Source organism: Pristis pectinata, chromosome 6, assembly GCF_009764475.1.
Source record: "Pristis pectinata isolate sPriPec2 chromosome 6, sPriPec2.1.pri, whole genome shotgun sequence".
NCBI lineage: Eukaryota > Metazoa > Chordata > Chondrichthyes > Rhinopristiformes > Pristidae > Pristis > Pristis pectinata.
Window position 1 is genome coordinate 24,257,499 of NC_067410.1, and position 21,289 is coordinate 24,278,787.

Genomic DNA, 21,289 nt, shown 5'->3' on the forward strand with positions numbered 1-21,289 from the left:
GTTTCAATGCATATTCTGAAATATATCTAATAAATTGTCACTTTTATATTTAAAAAATAATCCTTTTATCGGGCTGCTGGCGTGGCGTCGTTTTCCTCAAAGGGCGAGTTACGGGCGTTCAGTTGACATCTTTCTCCTTTAGATCCATAGAAAAGTACGCTCAGAATTTAGCCATTGATCCTTCGAATTAGTCAATGCCAACTATTTCATGTGGCCAGTCTGGACCATTTTACAGACGGGATCAGCTAACAAGAGTAGCTGCCGAAGTTTCCCTCTGCTGCTCCCCACCTCTGCCCTCTCTCCAATAAGAGGCGAGGCCGTTGTTCTGAGTGCACTGTTGAGTCCAGCATTGCCCTGCTGTTCTGGACTGATAACCCGCCAGTATCGAAGATCACTGAACGGCAAATGTTAGTTACTTCCACTTTGGCCAGACTTTATAGATGGGTCGTGGGGATAAGAGTCCATGTGCTATTTTGTTTTCTTTGGCTTGATCAATTAATTTTCAATTAGCTCAAGTATTAGATGGACTGTTTCAGCTACGGCAGAGTGCCCCTGGGTGTCTCTAGTTCTCGGAGTCCCTGTGTAGCTGTATTTTGAGGGGGGCGGGGGCTGGGGGTGGAAAGTGGGGTGTTATTTGCAGACGAACTGATCAACCACTTCGGTGCACTTCTTGCACTTGACATAGCAACACCAGTGGAACTTGCAGTGACAGCGCTCCGTGCGCACTGTCTTGAACTGGTCGTAGCCCCGGCCGCAGCACATGAGCGCACACCCATCCATCCCCTCCGAGGTCTTGTTGCACAGGCGCCCTTGGGTGCCCAGGGAGCCGGTGCTCTCGTTGCGGACGCAGTAGTCGGGGCTCTGGTCGACGTAGACCAGGTCCAGGGTGGTGGGCGTGTTGAAGCGGCTGTTGACTTGCACCAGTTTGCCGCGCCCGTTCAACTTCATGGCCGTGGCGCTGTCGTATTTCTCCTTCAGTGCATCGCCCACCTTCCTGAAGTCGGCCAGCTGCAGCCAGCAAGTCTTCAGGCTGCAGGAGCCCGACACCCCGTGACACTTACACGCCACGTCCGCCAGGTTGTACACCGTCTGCAGCAAACACAGAGGGGACACGTTAAAATAAAACTCGGGCAACCCCGGGTAAAGTTAGTTCATGAAAAAGTGACTGCAGATGCTGCAAATCTGAAATGAAACCAGAAAATGCTGGGGGTTAAAAACTCAGAGGGTCGGGCAGCATCTGTGGAAGGAGAAACTGTCAACGTTTCGGGTCCGGGGACCCTTCGTTACAACAGTTCGTTTCAGTTGCTTCGAGACCAGGGAAGTGTCCCGACTGCCCAAACCCTGGAGCCCGTGGAGTTGCCAGTTTCCCAGCCCACCACCCTGTTCCCCCCGCCCTCCGAATTGAACCTGTTGACGTCCCTGGACCTACAGACTCGGTTCACCGATTCAGCCACTCGCCCTTCTCCCCAGTCAAATTCTGTGGACGTTTCCCAATTCTAAAGGCTACATACTCCACCCCATCTCATTCGGACTCTTAATCCTATGGGCTCAACCCACAGAGAAGAACCTATACTCACCTAGAAGCCCACAATCACCTCCTAGCCTGTCCCCCTCCACAAGGGAAGGACTCACAGTAACATCCCACTCCCAAGACCTGCACTCCCTCTTCTCCCCCAACCCCAGCCAGCAGTGGCTGCCAGTCCAACAGACACCGCCACTCCACCCCCAGGCTCTTGTTTAGCGTTCCATTAAAGAATTCCAGCCACGCGTCCTTTCAGAACAATTCAAAATCTCTGGATGCAAAGGTGTGCACCTACATTGCAACCAGTTTCGCAGCTCATAATCTGCTGTACAAACACCTGGCTGACTTAAAGTCTGCTCAGTATTTCAGGGTGGAAAGAAATACAAACTGGAAGCAAAATCAAATACAGAAACAGCATTCAACTGGAAACGGCGAAAATAAGGCAGTATTTTTCCAGCCAATTAATGTTGGTATTTCTGGCTAAGAAGGCATTTTTGCTCACCATACCATGACTCTCACATCCCAGTCCTACTGGTCACAGGTGTGTGACATACCCAGAATCCTCAAAAAAGTGCAAGTAAAATTTCACAGTGCTGATCGCCAAAAGAGTCATGTTGTCACATGTTTTATCTGTGACCTACACAGGTGACTGTTTAAGCAGCATAGATAGAAGCACTAAATTAGAGAGATATTAATAGATTAACCAAGTAGATGAAATCGCTGGAAAATAAATTTCAATCTAGGCAAATGTGAGGTCATGAACTAAAATAGATAGAAGAGCATTTTCCAAATGGAATAAAATTGGAAGCGATGGATGCCCAAAAAGATACAAGGCTAATGGCATGGAGTTTTAAAATATATACAGCTGCAGGAAATGATCAAAAAGGCCAATGGATGATTTTCTAGAGATCCAGAGTACAAGAGGGTAGATGTTGTTCCATGGCGGTGTAAGGTCACAGTTAGATCACACCTGGGATACTCTGAGAGTCTTGTCGAAAGGACATATTGGATTTGGAGAGATTGCAGCACTGATTTACCAGGATTATATCTCTAGACTCCAAAGGGTAAATTAAAAGCAGAAATAACATAAACTAAGGTTGTATTCCTTGTGTTTGAGAAGGTTAAAGGGTGATTTCATCAATGATATTAAGGGGAACTGATAGTGTAGATAGAGACAAATGACTCCTGCTGACTAGGGAGTCTAGGCTAGGGGGCAAAATGTAAAAATTAGAGCCAGGCCTTTTAAGAGTGAATTTAGGAAACACTTCTGCATGCAAAAGAGGTAGAAGTTTGGAACTCTCTTCAGCAAAGAGCAATTGACGCTAAGTCGTTTGTCAATGGCCTGGGTCTTCCTATAAAAATACAACAGTTACACATCATGGGGTGGATGTTTGGGGTGTCTGAGCAAAGGTGAAAGCTTAGATCATCTGGTTGACTCATATCTAATCCCAGGCCAGGGGTTGACTTCCCACAAGTCTAGCACAGGAGCACAAGCTTCCAAATATCTTCCAGCATTTGAACAAGGAATTTCCTTTTTCATTATTTAATTCAGTTAATTGCAATGTCTTTTTTATGCTTGTGAGTTTCCTGATGCAGGAATAGTTTTATATTTTTAATTTTTAGTTTTTGAACCGTTGTGAATGTCAAAGCCAGTAAGCCTGAGGGCAGGGCTTAACTGGCTCTCAAAGCAATTCTGGAGGTGGAGCCTGTTATTTTTTGATCGAGAATGCCCTGCACTGCTCTGGGACTTACTAATCTGCTGGGAGACAGCTTCCAACAGAAAAGTGTGCCTGGTGACAGGTTAAAGCAGGTTTTGAAAATTATGAATTATCATCTCGGCAAAGTTGCAACTTGTTGGTCAGTAAAACGTTCAAGCCAGCTTGTAAATCTCTGATTTGGTAGATTGTTCTAACCAAATATATTAAGACATAGGGGAAAATAGTGAGTCAACAGAGTAAAGTCTAGATCATTGCTGACAAAACAAGATTATAAACCTCCTGTTCCTTTTGTCCTACATTCCTAAATTGCAACACTAAACTCTGGTCAAATGCCTAATTTCTAATTCACACTTAACCATAAACATAAACTGATTGAAATTTAAATGTATTGTTGTCTAATAAAATAATACTGATTTTGTGCTTTTATAAATATTTTGATTCATGTCATTATAAGTAATTGTGGCATGAGTTCTGCTCCTGAGGAACAGGATAATATAACTTTTTTACTGGATAATATAATTTTCAAATCTAAATACAATCTGTGAAAATTCTTACCTTTATCAGTCTAAAGCTAGGTGATCAATGCATCTCTTTTCAATATATTCAGTCCATAAAAACTTAAACCAAATCCATATTGGATCAATAATTTCTGCACAGGAACAGTAAGTGTGAGGATTGCCTAAATCTACTACATCAACAGCAGTTTCAAGTATAGATAGTTTGGAGTCTGGACAAAATCAAAGACATACATTCCCAAGGATCTTGAAACCAGTCTCAAGACTGTTCATCCATTTTGGATCAATAAAAATGCAAGGTGTTCCTATATGTTTGTGAAATTATGTGAAGTTGCATACCTGAACTTGTTTTTAGATGCATGGAACTAGTTCTATGTTAATCTCATGGTTAACTTAAATTATTTTTCTAGTTTGCTGTTAAATTCACCTCCTACAGTTTATAGGAAAAGCAGTGCAAAAACACAAATACATATATCAGGGAAAGCAATACAGAGATGTCATTAAAGTTTCGTTTTTAAAGACCTGATTAACTAATCTGTCAGTAGCAAATTCCTAAGGGAGCTGCAATGACATTTCATCCACAGATGCGCAGATTTTTTAAGATCAATAAAATACCCATTAAACAATTGTTTTTGGACAGGCAGCAGGAAAAAAATTATGACTGCCAGGGGACTGAATAATTAAGGCACTCCTGTCTACCTCTGTGTGAAGCAGGTTTGCTCCTACTGACCCATATTGAATTTTCTCAGTCTTTCCCTGCCAACTTAGAAAGTTTGCTATGAAAGCGATGATAGTCAAGCAGTGAATTTAAAATAATTGCATACTTACAATTATGAATCTTTATTATAAATACTTTACAATATAACTAAGATGTCATTGATGAACAATTTACATAACTAGGTTTTCTGGTACTATTTGCTGAGAAGAGTATTCTAATGTTGTTCTGAACAACATATTCCCATAATGGATGCAATCAAAAGGCAAACATTTCCTGATTATAGAACCTAGATAAGCACAAATTGGTTGTCATGTTTAGCATGACTACATTTCCTTCAAGGGTAATTTAGGTGAGGGGAATGATACAGTGCTGTATAAATACAAACTCCTTTCAAAAGTGAAGAGAAATACGAGTTAACACTTCAACAAACAACTCTCTATTAGGAATTAGGGCCAGAAATGTTTTAGATCAATTAGATTGAAACATTTCACGGCAACAATATTAGTATTAGTTGCCAGTTACTTTTTCTTGCAAATCATGGAAAAATCATGGTTTGGGAGGCACTATAAACTATAATTCTTTTGGATGGATCATATAACAATGATATAAAATGGAGCATTATTAAGTGTCACTTGAGCTTTCATTACATCAACAGAAGCAGTTGAATATAACATTAGAACCAAAGTTACACAAATTGAGAAAATAGTTAATCTCCATTCTCAGTCTTGTGTACTTCCAGATAAGTTCTGTGTATGTACCACTGTATCCGATATCCGCAATGAAGGAATTCACTGGAATGCCCAGCAGCCAAATGTGCACATTTCACTTAAAATTTTGTCTACGTTATGTGAATATAGTTTAAAGTATCACCCATTAGGAAATGAAAAATAATTAACAATTAAATAGAAGGTTTATTTTAACCAGTATTTATTTTGAAAAAGACAATATGCTAGCAAATAACAAGCAATTCAATTAATGGGGGAGTGAAATTAAACAGGAATTATCTTGCTTCACCATAACACCGGATGATGATCCATGAAAACATTAGAATAACATGGTTTTCCTCATGTTGCTGCAGTTCTTTGTCCAATTTATTCATTACTTTAGTGAACCAAAATATTTCTTCCATAGAATGACCAGTCTTAAGTTTCAACTGTTCCAAATTACAAAGGAAAGAACAACAGGCAACTTAATTCTTCATTCAGTATAGAAATGATAACCAGTGATTGTGGCAGGCAACACTCCAGATTCAATGCTTATGTCACAGAGTTTGATAAGATAACATTTTATCTCTGTTGGTATCAGTTTGATTGGCATTTGGAAAATCTGTGCGGTTACAGCTTCTGAGAAAATATGAGACTGTAAGAAATCACTTAAACCCATACTGAGAAGTCTGACCAACCTCCTCCCTTCATCAATTCCAAAAAAAACTATGCTTTAATATCCTCTTATTATCAATGTTTTAGAGTATAAATAAATTCAACACATAAAATTGGCAGTTCTATTTTATGTTTAAATTATATTCAACTCTTGCACCAGATGATTTGGCTAAAAGCAGAAGTGACCCCAGTAGTATAGCTTTGCAAATCATTGGTTATGTCTGTAATTCTTCCCCTTACCTAATGCTTAAACGTGGTTCATTTCAAAATGATATATTATTCTCAAAATGGAAAGAGAAAATTACAGCGAAAATCAAACTTAGTGAGTGGTCAAAATGCAGAAGATGAACTGCAAGTATAGGGTTGCCCAACAGGTCCAAAGAAGACAAAGAGGTGCATTTTTAAGGAAATATATTCTGTGGAGGAGTAAATGGCATTTGGTCTGCTTATTATGTTAAACAGTGGGAGTGGGATGTTACTGTAAGTCCTCCCCTTGTGGAGAGGGACAGGCTGGGAGGTGATTGTGGGCTTCTAGGTGGGTATAGGTTCTTCTCTGTGGGTTGAGCCCATAGGATTAAGAGTCTGAATGATATGGGGGTGGAGTATTTAGCCTTTAGAATTGGGAAACGTCCACAGAAGTTGGCTGGGGAGAAGGGTGAGTGACTGAATCAGTGAGCCAAGTCTGTAGGTCCAGGGATGTCAACAGGTTCAGTTCGGAGGGCGGGGGAACAGGGTGGTGGGCTGGGAAACTGGCAACTCCACGGGCTCCAGGGTTTGGGCAGTCGGGACACTTCCCTGGTCTCGAAGTGACTGAAACAAACAGTTGTGACGAAGGGTCCCCGGACCCGAAACGTTGACAGTTTCTCCTTCCATGCATGCAGGGATAAAAATTTTAATGAAACATTGTCCTTGATCTCTAGAATGCTGGAATGCTGAAACAAGGAAATTATGCTTCAACTATCGGATGCTTTCATAAGCACTGATTTTAGTTTTATCCCCTGAGCCTCATGATACATTATGCCATGTTTTGCGAGAGTGGGCAACTTGTCACATGCAACATTAATTGCAAGGGTTTGAGCACATTTAGACTTTTAAATCATTTGCCACATTTAGACTTTTAAATCATTAGCCCATAAAGCTGTTAGATAGTGGAAAACAGCAAAACAAGAAACCAGGGCATCTCAGGTCTTGATAAATAATGGAATAACCAACAGATCCCCTTAGCTGAGGAGATTTAAGAATAAACAGAGAGAGGACTAAGAGGGAGGACGAATTAGACTAGATGCATTCACTGGGCAAGGCTTTGCTGATCAGATCCCTGTACTGGAACCGTCCGTCCTGTTTCTTCCAAATCTGTACTTGCCCGCGTGCGATGCAGAGGATCAATTTTGCTGTCCCTTTTGTTGACATTTGCACACCCTGTTACCGGAGTAACCAAAACTCCAGTGACATGGTCTTTGTGAAGGCAAGGTCTTCAATGACGCACCAAAGAAGCTGCACTTGCAATCCCCTCTCCCCACCGCCCCCCTCCCCCACCCCAAGAGCCTTGGCAGCTGGGAAAAGCCTGTCACCAATTTTGTCACCTGAAAAAGGTGACAGTATAATTTTTAACCATTCTTAAATGTCTCTGAAATTTGGAGGTGTTTAAAAGCCATTAAAATCAACCACTTAAACAAATTAAATTGTTTTTGCTTTAAATAGTCATCCAAAGTATTGCGAAACACATAAATTAAAAACATTAAACTAAAGCAATTTTTAAAAAAGTAACTTCACTTCCCCTCAGCTTCCCAAGTCTCATTTATATAATTCCGATTGAAAGCAATGGAATTTCAGAGACAGTGCCAGATCAAGAGACAATTTCTCACCATAAGTACTGATAATAAAAAGGATTGCACATGGAAACTAACGGCAGAGTGAAATGACAGGTGCAGCACCGAATACATGAAAGTACTGGACATTGCCGATTAAATGGATAAATAGCAATGGAGCATCTAGAAGTGGCAAAATTAGCTACCTAAATCCAGCCCATGATTTAATCAAGTCTGCCAAGTGAAGTAAAGCGAGTGAAAGAAAGCATGGATTAAGAGAGGGGAAAGAAAGAAGAATCAGAAATAGAAATATTTGTCATTACTAAAATCTCCTAAAATAATTCACAAGCTGGAAAAGTGAGACAGCACTCCACACGGTTCACTCTCTTGGAAAACGAGGTTGATTGGCTACCATTAACATTTACTATGCCACTAAAAGGCACTTTATTATCATTCACCAGAATTAACTTTGTGGAAAGTTTATGAGGCAACTGATGTGCAATTGTAGCAACTTCATGGAAATGATATTGGAAATGCCATTCCATGAAGCTGACATTGCAACACCACCAATCATCCAGCAAGTCGTGGAGTATCTCCTTTCTGCTATGATTTCCTGGCAGACTTCTATGTCAATGATGGCTTGTGTCACAAAGATCATTTTATGTCTTCAACAAAATGTGGCTTGAAATTGGCTTTGGAAGGGGAACAGCATGGATTCACTAGAATGAAATCAGGGTTTAAACAGTAAATTGTGAAAGCAGATTTCATCAGCATTTTTTGTATTTTCTTGACTGTTGATGGTTGAATGATGATCTAATTAAAGTTTTTTAAAAGATAAATGAATTTGATGGGATTGCACATTGCACAAATTACTATAACCAATTATTTCCTATTTTAGCAATGTAATGACACATTGCAAAACAAAAGTTAAATTATCCCTTCCTGAAACACAGAGAGGTTCTCATCATGGTATGACAAGTTTGCTACTGTTGTGTGAGATTCAATCTTGTTCTTCTGATAGCAGAAGGAAAAGGTGCCCTAGTTGTCTTTACGATCCAGAAGTCTTAACTTATGCTACTCAGGACCCAAAAGCAACTCAAGGCTTTATCAAGGCTCGAATTCTACAACTTACTATGTCCAAATGGGAAGAAAAAAAAGAAACAAATTAGAAACAATTAAATGTAATCCAAAGTTTAGATTAAAAAATGTGGGAAAAGGAAGCACACTGTGCTGATGTTATTAAAAGATTTAATAGTTTATTTCATTTGTCTAAAATCCAAATTTCAGTAAAACCAGCATTTAGATTCAAGTAGTCAAGTGTAAGTGGGTGAACTTAAAATTGGTTTATAAATGGTTGGCCTCTAAAAACTGGAATGTTCTTAGATCCAATGACAGTTTAAAAGTTAACACTTTAAAAATAAAATCTTGCCTAGTTTCCATACTGAAAATGGAACAATTAATGGTATTGCAGTTGTGACTTAAACATTTAATCAAGCTGCATTTTCTTTCCTCTTTTGAACATTTCTATGCACTCAGGGTGCCTTTCACACCTCCAGAAAATGTCTATAGCCCTCTCTGGGGACACCATTAATGCTGCACCATAATCCACTATGAAAAGCTGTTCGCCTATAAAAGTGTTACAGAACTTAATAATTTTTCCAATATGAAATGTCCAGACAAAAATGCAGCATATTTGTCAAATGAGAATAGCCGATTGTAAATAATGATTTAGACTAGTATCAAAATTTAATACCTTTTTTTTTAAAGTTTAACACAACTATTGCAGTTACTAGGTTTGCAGATCTAATTGTTTCCAATGCATACACATTACTGGATCTCATAAAAGAATTCCATATATAGCATTTGTGCCCTTGTGCTTAGTTAGGTGATGAGAATGGATTCCAACTGTTTGAGTTATGAACACTAAAGTACAGTCCTGTGAGTATTTTTTAGAGGTATTAAAAAAGAACTCAATTGTTTCCACCATAGTGCAGTTCACAGTTACTGTGCCAGCACGGCATCCACTTATCATGAAAATTTCTATTAAATTCACCTTTGCGCCCAGATAAGTCACATTAGTATGAACAAACTGCAGGGTACAATAATTAATATCTATAAAAAATGCAATGTTCATGGTGCTGTGTTAATCATTAGAAAACGTGCTTGCAAAAATCCACTTTAACAGAGGACAGACTTCTGCAATTACATTTTCTGCTAGAAATTGTCACAGTTGTAAGTACATCCTGGTACTTACATTATGAAAGTCGGGGATTTGGAATCAATATCTGTATTCAATTACACATAACATTACAGTAATGGATTTCCATATTCTGGGTAAGTGTATAGTGCAGAGTGGTTTGCAGTCACAGTGGAGTCACAGTATCTCCAGGTTTTGATGGGAAGTGTTGGCTAAGAGAAAATAAACAAGCTCCTGGACCTTATTCAATAAGGTGGCACGGTGACTCAGCTAGTAGAGCTGCTACCTCACATTTCCAGTGACCTGTGCTCATTCCTGACCTACTGTGCTGTCTGTCTGGAGTCTGCATGCTCTCCTTGTAAACTCCTGGGTTTCCTCCAGGTGCTCCCGTTGAGATGATGATGATGATGATGATGATATCTTCTCATCATCTCATCATATCTTCATCTCATCATCTCAACAGAAGAACAGAAGGGTTATCTACTGCAGCAGACCACAAAACCCTCCAGGTAATGGGAGGAGTCTACAGTCAATATCTACACAAGAAGTAATCCCTCACTGGTATGGACAACACTGCTCCATTTAACTCTTACATGTTTCATGGGCAGAGACTACATCATTACCTCTCCTCACCCACCAGCTTTAAGCACCACTCAATGCACCACACCCACTTCACTCACCTAACTGCAATCTCTGTCCATAACTTTGAGATTCATTGTCGAGTGCCGGTAGCTCTGTGGAGGAAGAACTTGCTGACCTTTCTCAGGTGAGCAGTATTCACCATTTGACCACTATCACTCTGCAGGTGATCCTGATGTTGCCCAGGAGATATTAAGTGCAGACTGCTCATGGTGTAAAGATGTAGTCTGACACTGTGTCCTTTAGGGGCAGAGCTGCTCAAAGTTGTCCTTCCAGGTCATCTGCAACTTCCTCCACTGCCCCCCACACGGCCCCCACCAACCATGCTGCAGCAATTGGGTAGGCACAAGAGTAGGAGCACCAGGCTGGGTAAAGGTACCCAGATGACAGGCACTAAGGGCATCAGTGGATGTTTCTGTGGTTGTATTTATGAATATAGTTTGTGAAGACGTGGGATGTTGGCTTTCATTATTTCTGTGATCAGCTAATGTTGTGATGGTCAACCAGAGCAAGGGAAAGATAAGAACAGTAGTGTACTGGAAAACTGGGTTGTGATTGGTGGAGATTACAGCTCATTGATTGGACATGGACAGCTCAGACAGGGCATTTTTTTCTTTGTTCTCTTTCTACTCTGCAGCTGCTGTTATGGGTTGAAACCTCATGATTCCCGGCAGGCACGGCAGTGTAGCGGTTAGCGCAATGCTTTACAGCGCCAGTGACCCTGGTTCAATTCCGGCCACTGTCTGTAAGGAGCTTGTACGTTCTCCCCGTGCCTGCGTGGGTTTCCTCTGGGTGCTCCGGTTTCCTCCCACATTCCAAAGACGTACGGGTTAGGAAGTTGTGGGCATGCTATGTTGGAGCTGGAAGCATGGCGACACTTGCGGGCTGCCCCAGAACACTCTACGCAAAAGATGCATTTCACTGTGTGTTTCGATGTACATGTGACTAATAAAGAAATCTTATTTTATCTTATCTTGTGAAGCATACAGCAGACAACCATGAACTTGTAGACTTGCTTTGCCATGTTCTGCAAAATGACTCCAGAGCAGTCCATGCAGTAAGAATATTGCTCAAGTACTTCAGTCATCTGATCAACAACACTAGGGTGACAGTCAGCTGCTTGTTGTAGGCATTTGCTGCTCTTTTGTATGAATTTCAGTCTGGACTCAGCAGCCAATGCATGAGAGTGTAGCTCTTGGCTCCAACTGCCAACCCTTTGGTCTGACATGGAGGTCCAATAATGGGGGTCAAAGCAGATGGTCATGAAATGAAAGTGCTGTGATTGCTGCTCCGGTATCTAACTGCAACACCAAGATCATCTAAATTTGGTCACAGACCAGCTACATATTCAGGGAATGCAAGCTTTTGGAGTTATGGGACTTTACAGGATCCATCTGTGGTGGCCTCATCAGAGCAGTCAATGATTCCCTGTACAACCAGAAGGCCTGCAGTCTTGGCAAGACCTTGTTCTCTTGCTGTCTGCTGTTCTCTGACAAGAGGAAAGGAGATGAATTTGGATCTCCCGAAGTTGAGAGTAACTGGTATCTCCATATTGCAGCTGTGTGATGAAAACTGTAACACATTATTGCCATCTCTTGCATCATCTGGAAAGGTCCAGGACAGCCACCATGACATTCACTGCCACTGACACTGCAGCTCTAGACCTGCTCTGGGGCTCCAGATGCAGCTGCAGGAGAATCTCCTAGGATATTGCTCATAGGAGCACTGATCCCTAAAAACACCCTTGGGGGTGGGGGAGTAGACCTGCAGTTCCTCTTCTCTGCTGCCCCCACTCCTCTTACCAACAAGTTGCCCTATCCTCCTCACTTTACCCACCATACTGCACACTGAGAGGAATGAGCACAGAAGTCCCCAGGTACAGAGTCTGGGTGAAGCCAATAAACAAGGAAAATGTTCACTTCTGCAGTACCATTCCATGTAACTTTCAGAAACTGTGACCATGCTTGCAAACATCATCAAGTATTTCTCGACACATCAACCATCTGCAGATCTGCAAACCATTGATGGTACATTTAAGTAGCACTGGCCAAGGGTTGTGACTCCCCTGCTGGCTCTTCCATGCAAGTTGAACACATTATCTGCATTTTGGGAGTCCAGTTTCCAGCATTATCAACAAATGAGTGTAACACACTGATCAATGTCACAGCCACTCTGTAATTCAGCATGTGCAAGTGTCACATGCAATGCTGTCCTTTTCAATTCAGACATCATTCTGGGTCATACTGCAAATGTATGTGTGCATATGATGCAGAAAATACAAAGCAGAATGGGGGCCTATTATGCCCAAACAACGGATCAGAATGGGAGGGGATTCATTTTATTTAACTGCAGCACTCAGGGAAAATTATTTTAGTGAGCTGGCCACACCTCAATGATCAAGGACTTTATGCAGCCTGCTGACACAACAGAATGCTCAGAGAAATCAACAAGAATGGAATTGCCAAAGGTACAGTTGTGTATTCATTAACTGAGCAAAGAGTAGCAAACAGCTGGTTTTTTTACATACCAATGTTTCATGGAAAAATATCTTGTGTCAGGTTATTTCATGTACACTAAAATCTATTTTTCATATACTTGAGATTACGGGCATGTATCAAATGCTGCTTGATCCACATGAGTTGCCTAAAAGCTACTATTATAACCTGCTTCATCTAGTATGGATGAAATTTCTTCTATACCTGATATAAAATTACAGCTTCAATTCAACTCTGCTGCACACAAAGCTTGTACTGAATAGGAAATAAATGGATCTCAGAAAAGTTAAGACGATAATCCAATCAGGAGGTTCAGATAACCTAAACCATACAAGAAAACAAAGCTATTTTAGTTCTCTAAAGCAATAATAAATCTTAACTCTTACAACACTGCAGCAGAGTCTACTTATTCATACGCTATCAAATAACTAGAGGTGCCACAATTCACTTATCAGTAACATACATTTCCTTGTTCTGGATGCCATTTTCATATCAAGTCAGCCTGAATATACCAATATTGCCTCTACAGCACCCTGTAGAACCTTAGCTGTCAGTTGCGTGGAAAAATGCATTCAAATGGCTTAGCAATGCCATTAAAAAAATTGGACAACAGAATTTTGTATAAACCATTCATGTAAATATGCTTAATTCATATTATGCCATATTGTGAAATTTTTCCCCAAAGTCTGTAAATAATAAAAAAAATTAGCAATAATGACTAAAGCAGTTAGTACTGGCTGCTTTTAATTAGATGTTAGAAATAATTTTATGCAAAGGCTTTAGACAAAGACTAAATCTTCCAAACACCCAAAGTGCCAGCACAGAGTCACATATTCTTTATTTGAGGAGCCCTTGCCCACATATTAATTTTTGAACCATTTTGCATATTGAGACTAGTTTTGTAAATGCCCATTTCTAGCAGGCAACTTGGACATTCTGAAGGTATGCTGGCATAAAATTTATTAACATGGCCTGAGAAAGTGGTAGAGGCCACTTTCTTGAACCAATGTAGTCTGCATGGTGCAAGGATCTGTTGGTGTGGTTGAATAACTTGTTAGACCAATTTGGAGGGTAGATGCTTAAGAGATAACCCACGTTGCTGCATGAGTATTAAGTCACAAGCCACATTGAATAAGGATGGATGGACTAAAGGACTAAAGTGAATCAGCTGGATTTTTACAACACTGTTACTTTGGTCTACTTTTACTGATGCCCACTTTCTACTGCATTTTAAAAGCAGACAATTCAAAATGCCAAATATGCATATGGAATATTAACTCTGATCCTGGCTTAGTCAAGAATTCGGGATCAGTTGTGTAATCATTCCTGTATAGCAAGAAATCTCTCTAATGCTGCCCATGATTTCCATCTAGAATGAAGAGAAAATTATGGAGCTTGTGTCCATAATCTCCCAACTTGTCCTCTTGTTAGTCAAGGCTACTTATTGTTGGAAGTTTTGTACAATTGATCCTTTATGCTTCTATTAACTTTCAATACATTAACCTTTTCAGCATTTCTCTGGCTCAACTAAAAGATAATGTTAGGTTTGAGAAGTGTATGTGTGGTACAAATGTGTAGTGGCATGAAAATGAGGAACACATTCTTCTTACTGCAATGGTGTTTCCAAACAGTGGGCCTATGAGTATGATTAAAGCATGGACATATAGAAAAAAAATCTATTTAAATATCTTAAAAAACTATTGTAAACAACTCACTCATATAGGCCTTTGTGAGTTTTGGACCATATTTCACTGCCAGGGATTACGCCAGTCAGTGCAAGGTCCAGACTCAATCATTAAGAAGTTGATTATACACATTAGTGCACATAGAGACAAAGTATAAACTATTTGGCTTGGATAAAAGAGAAATGTAAAAACAATTGTAATGTTGAAATTTGAACAACTTCTGCTCCTGCCAAAATCAATTAGATTTTCTCAATACTTTAGTACAAAGCAATGAAGAACCTCTAAAACAATCTGCTATCCTCATCCTTTTTGGTAATTTTGAAATCAGTGAAGTACAAAACTATTTGAATATGAAGAATAGATCACTTGACGTGGGTGCATTAAAAACATAGAGTCAATATTTTTGATTATTTTCTTCCACTTTTCATATATTCTTCAATTGCAAAGCAAGAGAATATTACAACTGATGTTAGAATGTAATTACTATTATGTGATTAAATGTGACAACCAATATATGTACAGCAAGATGCCACAAGCTGAAAATTGGTTGATTGTCTTCTTCTGGTGTTGTCAGTTCAGAAAGAAATGTTCCCAAAAGAACGGGTGAAATCTCAATTAATGAGATTTCCAACACGTACCTGAGTGTATCATCACCAGAACAAACCTTTACCTACCATCCCCAAATCTCTATGTAAACATTTTCACTGCCTCCTATGCATCTATATTATACCCGGCTCCTTCCTGTTCAAATAGTTAAACCTGCCAGCAAAAATTCTCTCAAGTGTACTTTAAGTGTTCTCCTTTGACTTTTCTAACACTTCTGCTCATAATCCTCCAGCCTTTCTGGAGTGCAATTGTCAGTAATATATCCCTAAACAATACAAATAGAGACTGACATTCATAAACAATAGGTTTCATCCCTCTTCTACTTCAGAACCAAGTACTAGCACTTTGTCCAATAAAGTATAACGAGATTAAATTGACTTCAAATGCAGTAGGAGAAATTTATGCCTGATTTAGCAGCAATGTTTTACGAAAAATAAAACAACCCAAATGAATCAACCTTATAACATACTCATGACTCTAGTTTAGAATGATTAGATCTGATATCATGGACCATTTTTTCGTTTCTGATCATATGCACAATCAGATGAATCCCACATTCATGGAAATAGAATTTGTAATGTGGACATGTTTGAATATCCCAGCTCAACTGAAAGAGCTTTGAACTACTCCACTTACATGCAATAAACATTATCCCATAGTTTACCAATTACAAAATATAATTTAAAAACTATGAAAATTAATTAATACATTTTCAATCTATTTCTATAGATGAACTTTAGAACTTTATATCATAAATAAGAAGAAATGAAAGATGATTTACCCTTCTTCCAGCCTCATTGTTATGCAGATTCATAAATGTCCTGGCACTATCATAAGTTCCTTTCTGATAGATCTTCTCCCTCTCCCTGGCGTCCACGAACTCCTTTGCAAACCTGTAGCCATACTCTACATTATCTCCACAGCCACCCCATAGCCAGTCACGTGGTAAATCCTTGGGCCTTGCAGCACGACTGCAGCCACACGTGGCCAGCTCCCCCTCACGACAAGCTCGGCTGATAGCATGCACCACTCCAGCAGCAGAAATCCCGTAAGTGAAGGCAGTTTCTCGGCTTCCTAATAAAAAACACAAATGGCTTCAATGCAGAAGAGTAAATCAATCACCTGAGTTTAAACAAAAGACAAATTCAAATTAGTTTAGTAACCTATTTCCTCCATAATGTCATTGCTATCTGTGGGGAATCTTGAAGGGTTTTAGTAGTTTCATAATCGAAATAGTTGTACATTTTACATATTATCCGAAGAGGGGAGTATGTGCTTTCATGCCAGATCAGAGCGGTGTAGCTGTCTCCCTCGAACTGATTGTTGCATGATTCTGAAGTATAGTTAAGGATATGCAAATTATTCACAGAGTTTTAATAATTAACATTCTAACTAAGATCTCCTTGAAACAAGAAAAATAAAATTAGCACTTTAGTGTAATTTGCAACCTTGTCCTGAAAAATCTTTTGAGCATTACCAATGGAGGATAGATCTGCATCACAGGAAGTTAACTCAGCCAAGAGTTCCTGCTTTGGACATAATTGGCAATCTGGGCATAAATTGTGCTCAAGATTGCCCAACATATAAGAAGTCTATTTTTGACTCAAATTTCTGCTCAAGTTCACTTGCATATCATTTAACATGGAATCTTCCACGCACCAGCCTAATCAGGAAGCAGTTCACATAAATTTTTGGAAGTTCCCTTGCATAGATTTAAGAATGGTAAATGGTGCCTTTTTATTATTACAGCTAAAAATATATTTATATTGCACAAAAAGTAAGCATTTTAATCAGTCTTGTCCTCTCCCTGCAACCCAATTTTAATAACTGAAGGTGACATTAAAAATACTACAGAACTGGTTACTGGTTACATTGATGCACAGTACGCAATTACTTAGAAGATTTAAAAAGAAATGTTTTTAAAGCATTTAAAATTCACCTACTAGAGTCCTTCCAAAAATAATTAAGATCCTTTTGGATGATGCACACATGGAGCAATTCCTGGGAAGCTGCAGGTTTAGTTAGTTCACTGTAGGCATGTGGCCATTGTTGTAGATGAGACTGGACTCCAGCACAATGTATTTTCAACTAGCACAAAAGATTGTGGAAATTGGATTTCCCTACATTTGAAGTTACTCATTTTCTTACATTAGTTTGGCTGATCTGGTGTGAATTGAGCTGAACTGCATACTAACAGAAGTGCAAGTCCCTATTCAATCTAGTAAATAAAATCTGAAATTCAACAAAAATTCAGGAAGAGAAAGAACATAAACTTAACTCTCCTTATGATTGGTACAGCAATATAATGCAGTTTTTACTGACAAAATGTTTGAAAAGGTTGCTTGCCATTTGGGAGTAATAAAAGTCCAGATTAACTTTTCACTTGTCATTTTAACCCAAGCAAATAAAATTAAATAAAATATAGCTTTGGTACAGGCACGAACTTTTCCTGTTGGTTAGAGAAGTTCTACAAAAGGCCACATAAGGATCAGATGCAGAAGAAAAGCAAAGAGAATATGAGGGGTTCCAGATGGAAGAATGCAACTTGAAAGCAAACTGGTTCCTATGCTTTTCAGCTGACCAAAGCTGGAAAGTAATTAGCCCAAGGCATCTTGCCAGTGGTGCTACAGAATAGCTAAAGCCAAAGTGAAAAGGAAAAGCAATAAAAATTCTAACATCATACAAAACAGAAATAAAATGAATCTGAGTCACTATACCAGACCTTGCATAGGACATGAAGGATGGGCAACATTCGTTGATATTTTTCATCAGAGTGTGGTTCCAAATGGTCTTCAAATACAAACAGGGCTGAAAGTTATTGTAATTTTCAATACTTCAAAAACAAAATCTGTTGTTTCACTAGACACTAGCCAGAAATGGATTTGGGAACTGTAGTTGTGAAGAACATAACTCCTGCCCAGGATTAAGTGTGCTTTTAAATGGTAATATTTAACGGATTTAAAAAATACTGAGGATAACTAGAATGTAAATTGGTTTGAATAAATAATGTGATTCCATAACAGCACTTTGAGACTGGAAGTAATGCTTCTCACATATTATAAGAAAGCTTGAATTTATATGGCACCTTTCATGACTTGAGGGCATTCCAAAGTGCTTTCAATGAATGAATTCCTTCGTTTGAAGTTTAGTGATTGTAGTAATGTGGGAAATGTGGCAGCCAATTTGCTCACAGTAAGGTCCCACAAATAGCATTGTGATAATGATTGGATAATGAGTTTTTTTTGTGACGTTGATTGAAGGATAACCATTGAATCCAATTGTAGAAGCAAGTTGTTAAGCTTGAAGAATGTAAAACTTGGTATGAATGAATTCAAAAAAATTCCATTTCAAACATGCATTACAAAACTAGCAAAAACTGAAAATGTTGGAAATACTCAGCAGGTCAGGCCACATCTTTGCACAGATGTAGCCTGACCTGCTGAGTATTTCCAGCATTTTCTGCTTTTGTTTTAATTTCCAGCATTTACAGTTATTTTTAAATTTCACTTAAATAACATATATCTCTGACTGGTTCAGCATGACTCTTCTGATGTGGCCCTCTCAAAACCAACTCAAAACCAGCTGAAGACCAAATTTCATCTCAAAAACCAACTCAAAACCACTGAAGACCAAATTTCATGACCACAGCCTTTAACTTCTACAATCATTCTGCTCCTAAAAATTTCCAAATGCTCTCATCAAGATGTGAAAGCTAAGCAGATTCTATACCTTTGATGAAGTTAGTCAGTTTGAAGGGGTTGGATTTATAAAATACTAATTTAAGTCACTAAGTACAAATTCCTATTTTGCTTAAGTTTTTACATGTCTTCATCGTAAATTTAACTAGCAGTGAAACAAGCAATTCTATCCAGATTCTCTTAACATTAATACTTGAGCATCAATGATCAGAACTTTCACCATAGAGACATCTATGGCGAGGGATTTACAAAGTGACAGTATAACATGAGTCTCGTCAACTACAAATAGTAATTTACACCCATTGGTCTCAGAATATAAGTGAAACCTTTCCTTGGTAAACTGTCATTAAATGGAATATTTTGAATTGTTTGGCTAATTTTGTTTTACTTTAAGTACAATGGACCACTACTTGTAGTTGGTTAGGTTCTTGATGATGGGATATAGTAGATAAGAAGAATTATTTGTAGATGGGATAGGAAGATAAAATTACTTCCAAGACCATAATTTAAAAAGAAAAAAAGAAAAGAAAAAGTCAAATTAATGGACAAGAATGGGAAGACTTCTGGCCTAGAACTAAATGTGCTGTTAAATGGTAATGCTTAACAGATTTTTAAAAAGCTGAGGATAATTAGAATGAAAACCAATTTTCATTGGTTTGAACATATAGGGAAGGAAGCAGGAAAATAATATGACAGACAAAATGTGCACACGAAATATTCCAATTTGTACAGTTATGTTGAGTAGGAAATGAAACGCAACTTTGCAAAAATACACACCCAAACACACAATTCCTAAAGAGACATTGCATACTTATTGAGAGAAATGTACCTATCTGCATGACCCTGCCGAAGACAGATGTGTTATCAACTGTGCTGCAATTCCACCGCCGGTGTCTGAACTGATGTTGACATTCCTTGATGCCAGTTTTAGCACCCTCTCCAATATATTGCATGTGATCCCGGTACAACTGGCAAAGCTTCTTCTGGCCTTGAGAAAGCCCAGCCAGCTGGCTACACAAAGGTTGAGCTCCTATAATGTACACCTCGGGTATTTGAATTGGATTCATGGCTAAAGACCTGGAGTGGGGAAAAAAAGTTTAGCAGAAGGTAGCATCTCTATTCACAGGCATTATAACAACTGTAGTCTGCAGAAAAACCTCAAAGTGTTCCATGTATTTGGGCAAATGTAAGATATATGGAATCTGGGGGGCATTTAAAGGAAGGGAACAGTGTTGGCAATTCAAGATATCATCTTGTAATGTTACCTGCAGAGTTGAAGTCCTTGGTGAAAACTAAGTTGACTCTCTGATATTGTGAAATGCTTAATTAAATCTTTCACTATTTGGAAGTGATATTTTACTTATTAGAAATTATTGATTTGTTATTTTTATTCTGCAAATATCCCAGATTCTAACCATTCCTGGAATATTTGAAAGTAGAATACATTGATTTACATAGACAAAATAATCAGAATTTTTTCTGGCTCGGTGGAATTACTTAGAACACTAATAATCAACTGAAATCTCCCGTTCATATATTTTAGTTTGCCATAAAGGTGCAATTACTTCTGCCAATGCTGCGTGAATGTTTATAAAAACATGACAATTTTATTGAAACATTGTTGTGGATCTCCACTTGCTCTCTGGAGATAATAAAAGTCTTTTTTTTCCCCTTCCAACTAATCATTCCAATTCTGGTTTTGAGTTTTTAATATTGTCCCATTTTGTGTAACAGAAATAACCTAACGACGCCATTCAAGTACATCACCTCTGAACGATAATATAGCAAGATGCAATAAAGATATGTGAAGATAGCTAGCGTTGTACTTATTCTGACAAGCATCGGAGAGGGGTAAGAAGTGATGAAGCTGGAAGGAATGACTACACCAGCACGGGCTCACTCAGACTTTACCAAAACAAGACGAATTCGGTTCCCTAAAGTGGCAACTTGGTTTTTAAAAAATACTAATGGGAAGATTCATCTGTACGAGGAAAGATCCTCCTTTGAAGTCATCTGAAACATCATGCTCTATATTGGGACATTCCAATAATGGACGAGTCACCGAGCTGTGGACAGGTTTACTGGAGCAGCAGGGGTTCTACAGCAAACGGTGGGATTTCAGAATTTTCCATCTCCGAAAGGAGCACTTTGGTGGACTTAGATTATGCGATTTAACTATTTCAAGAATCTAACGTGAAACGAATATTATCTACTGCTTCAATTCCCATTGAACGAAAAGCTATAGGCTGGATAATATCTATATGTATGTGCACTTATAACATCGTTGCGTTCGAATGGGCACTAGTCAT

At 38.9% G+C, this 21,289-nt stretch overlaps 1 protein-coding gene across 5 annotated transcripts in view; it reads right to left on the reverse strand.

Moving 5' to 3' along the window:
• Window positions 1-591: 591 nt before the first annotated feature.
• The window catches only part of wnt5a (wingless-type MMTV integration site family, member 5a), a 31,128-nt gene continuing 10,430 nt past the window's right edge, over window positions 592-21,289 (reverse strand). For all 5 annotated transcript variants that reach the window (XM_052017843.1, XM_052017847.1, XM_052017846.1 and 2 more), the window contains exons 3-5: window positions 19,810-20,057; window positions 16,064-16,356; window positions 592-1,089 (exon numbers count right to left, since the gene is read on the reverse strand). In XM_052017843.1, coding sequence (XP_051873803.1) covers window positions 631-1,089; window positions 16,064-16,356; window positions 19,810-20,057 — 1,000 coding nt within the window. In that variant the 3' untranslated portion in view covers window positions 592-630. The remainder of the gene's footprint in view (window positions 1,090-16,063; window positions 16,357-19,809; window positions 20,058-21,289) is intronic.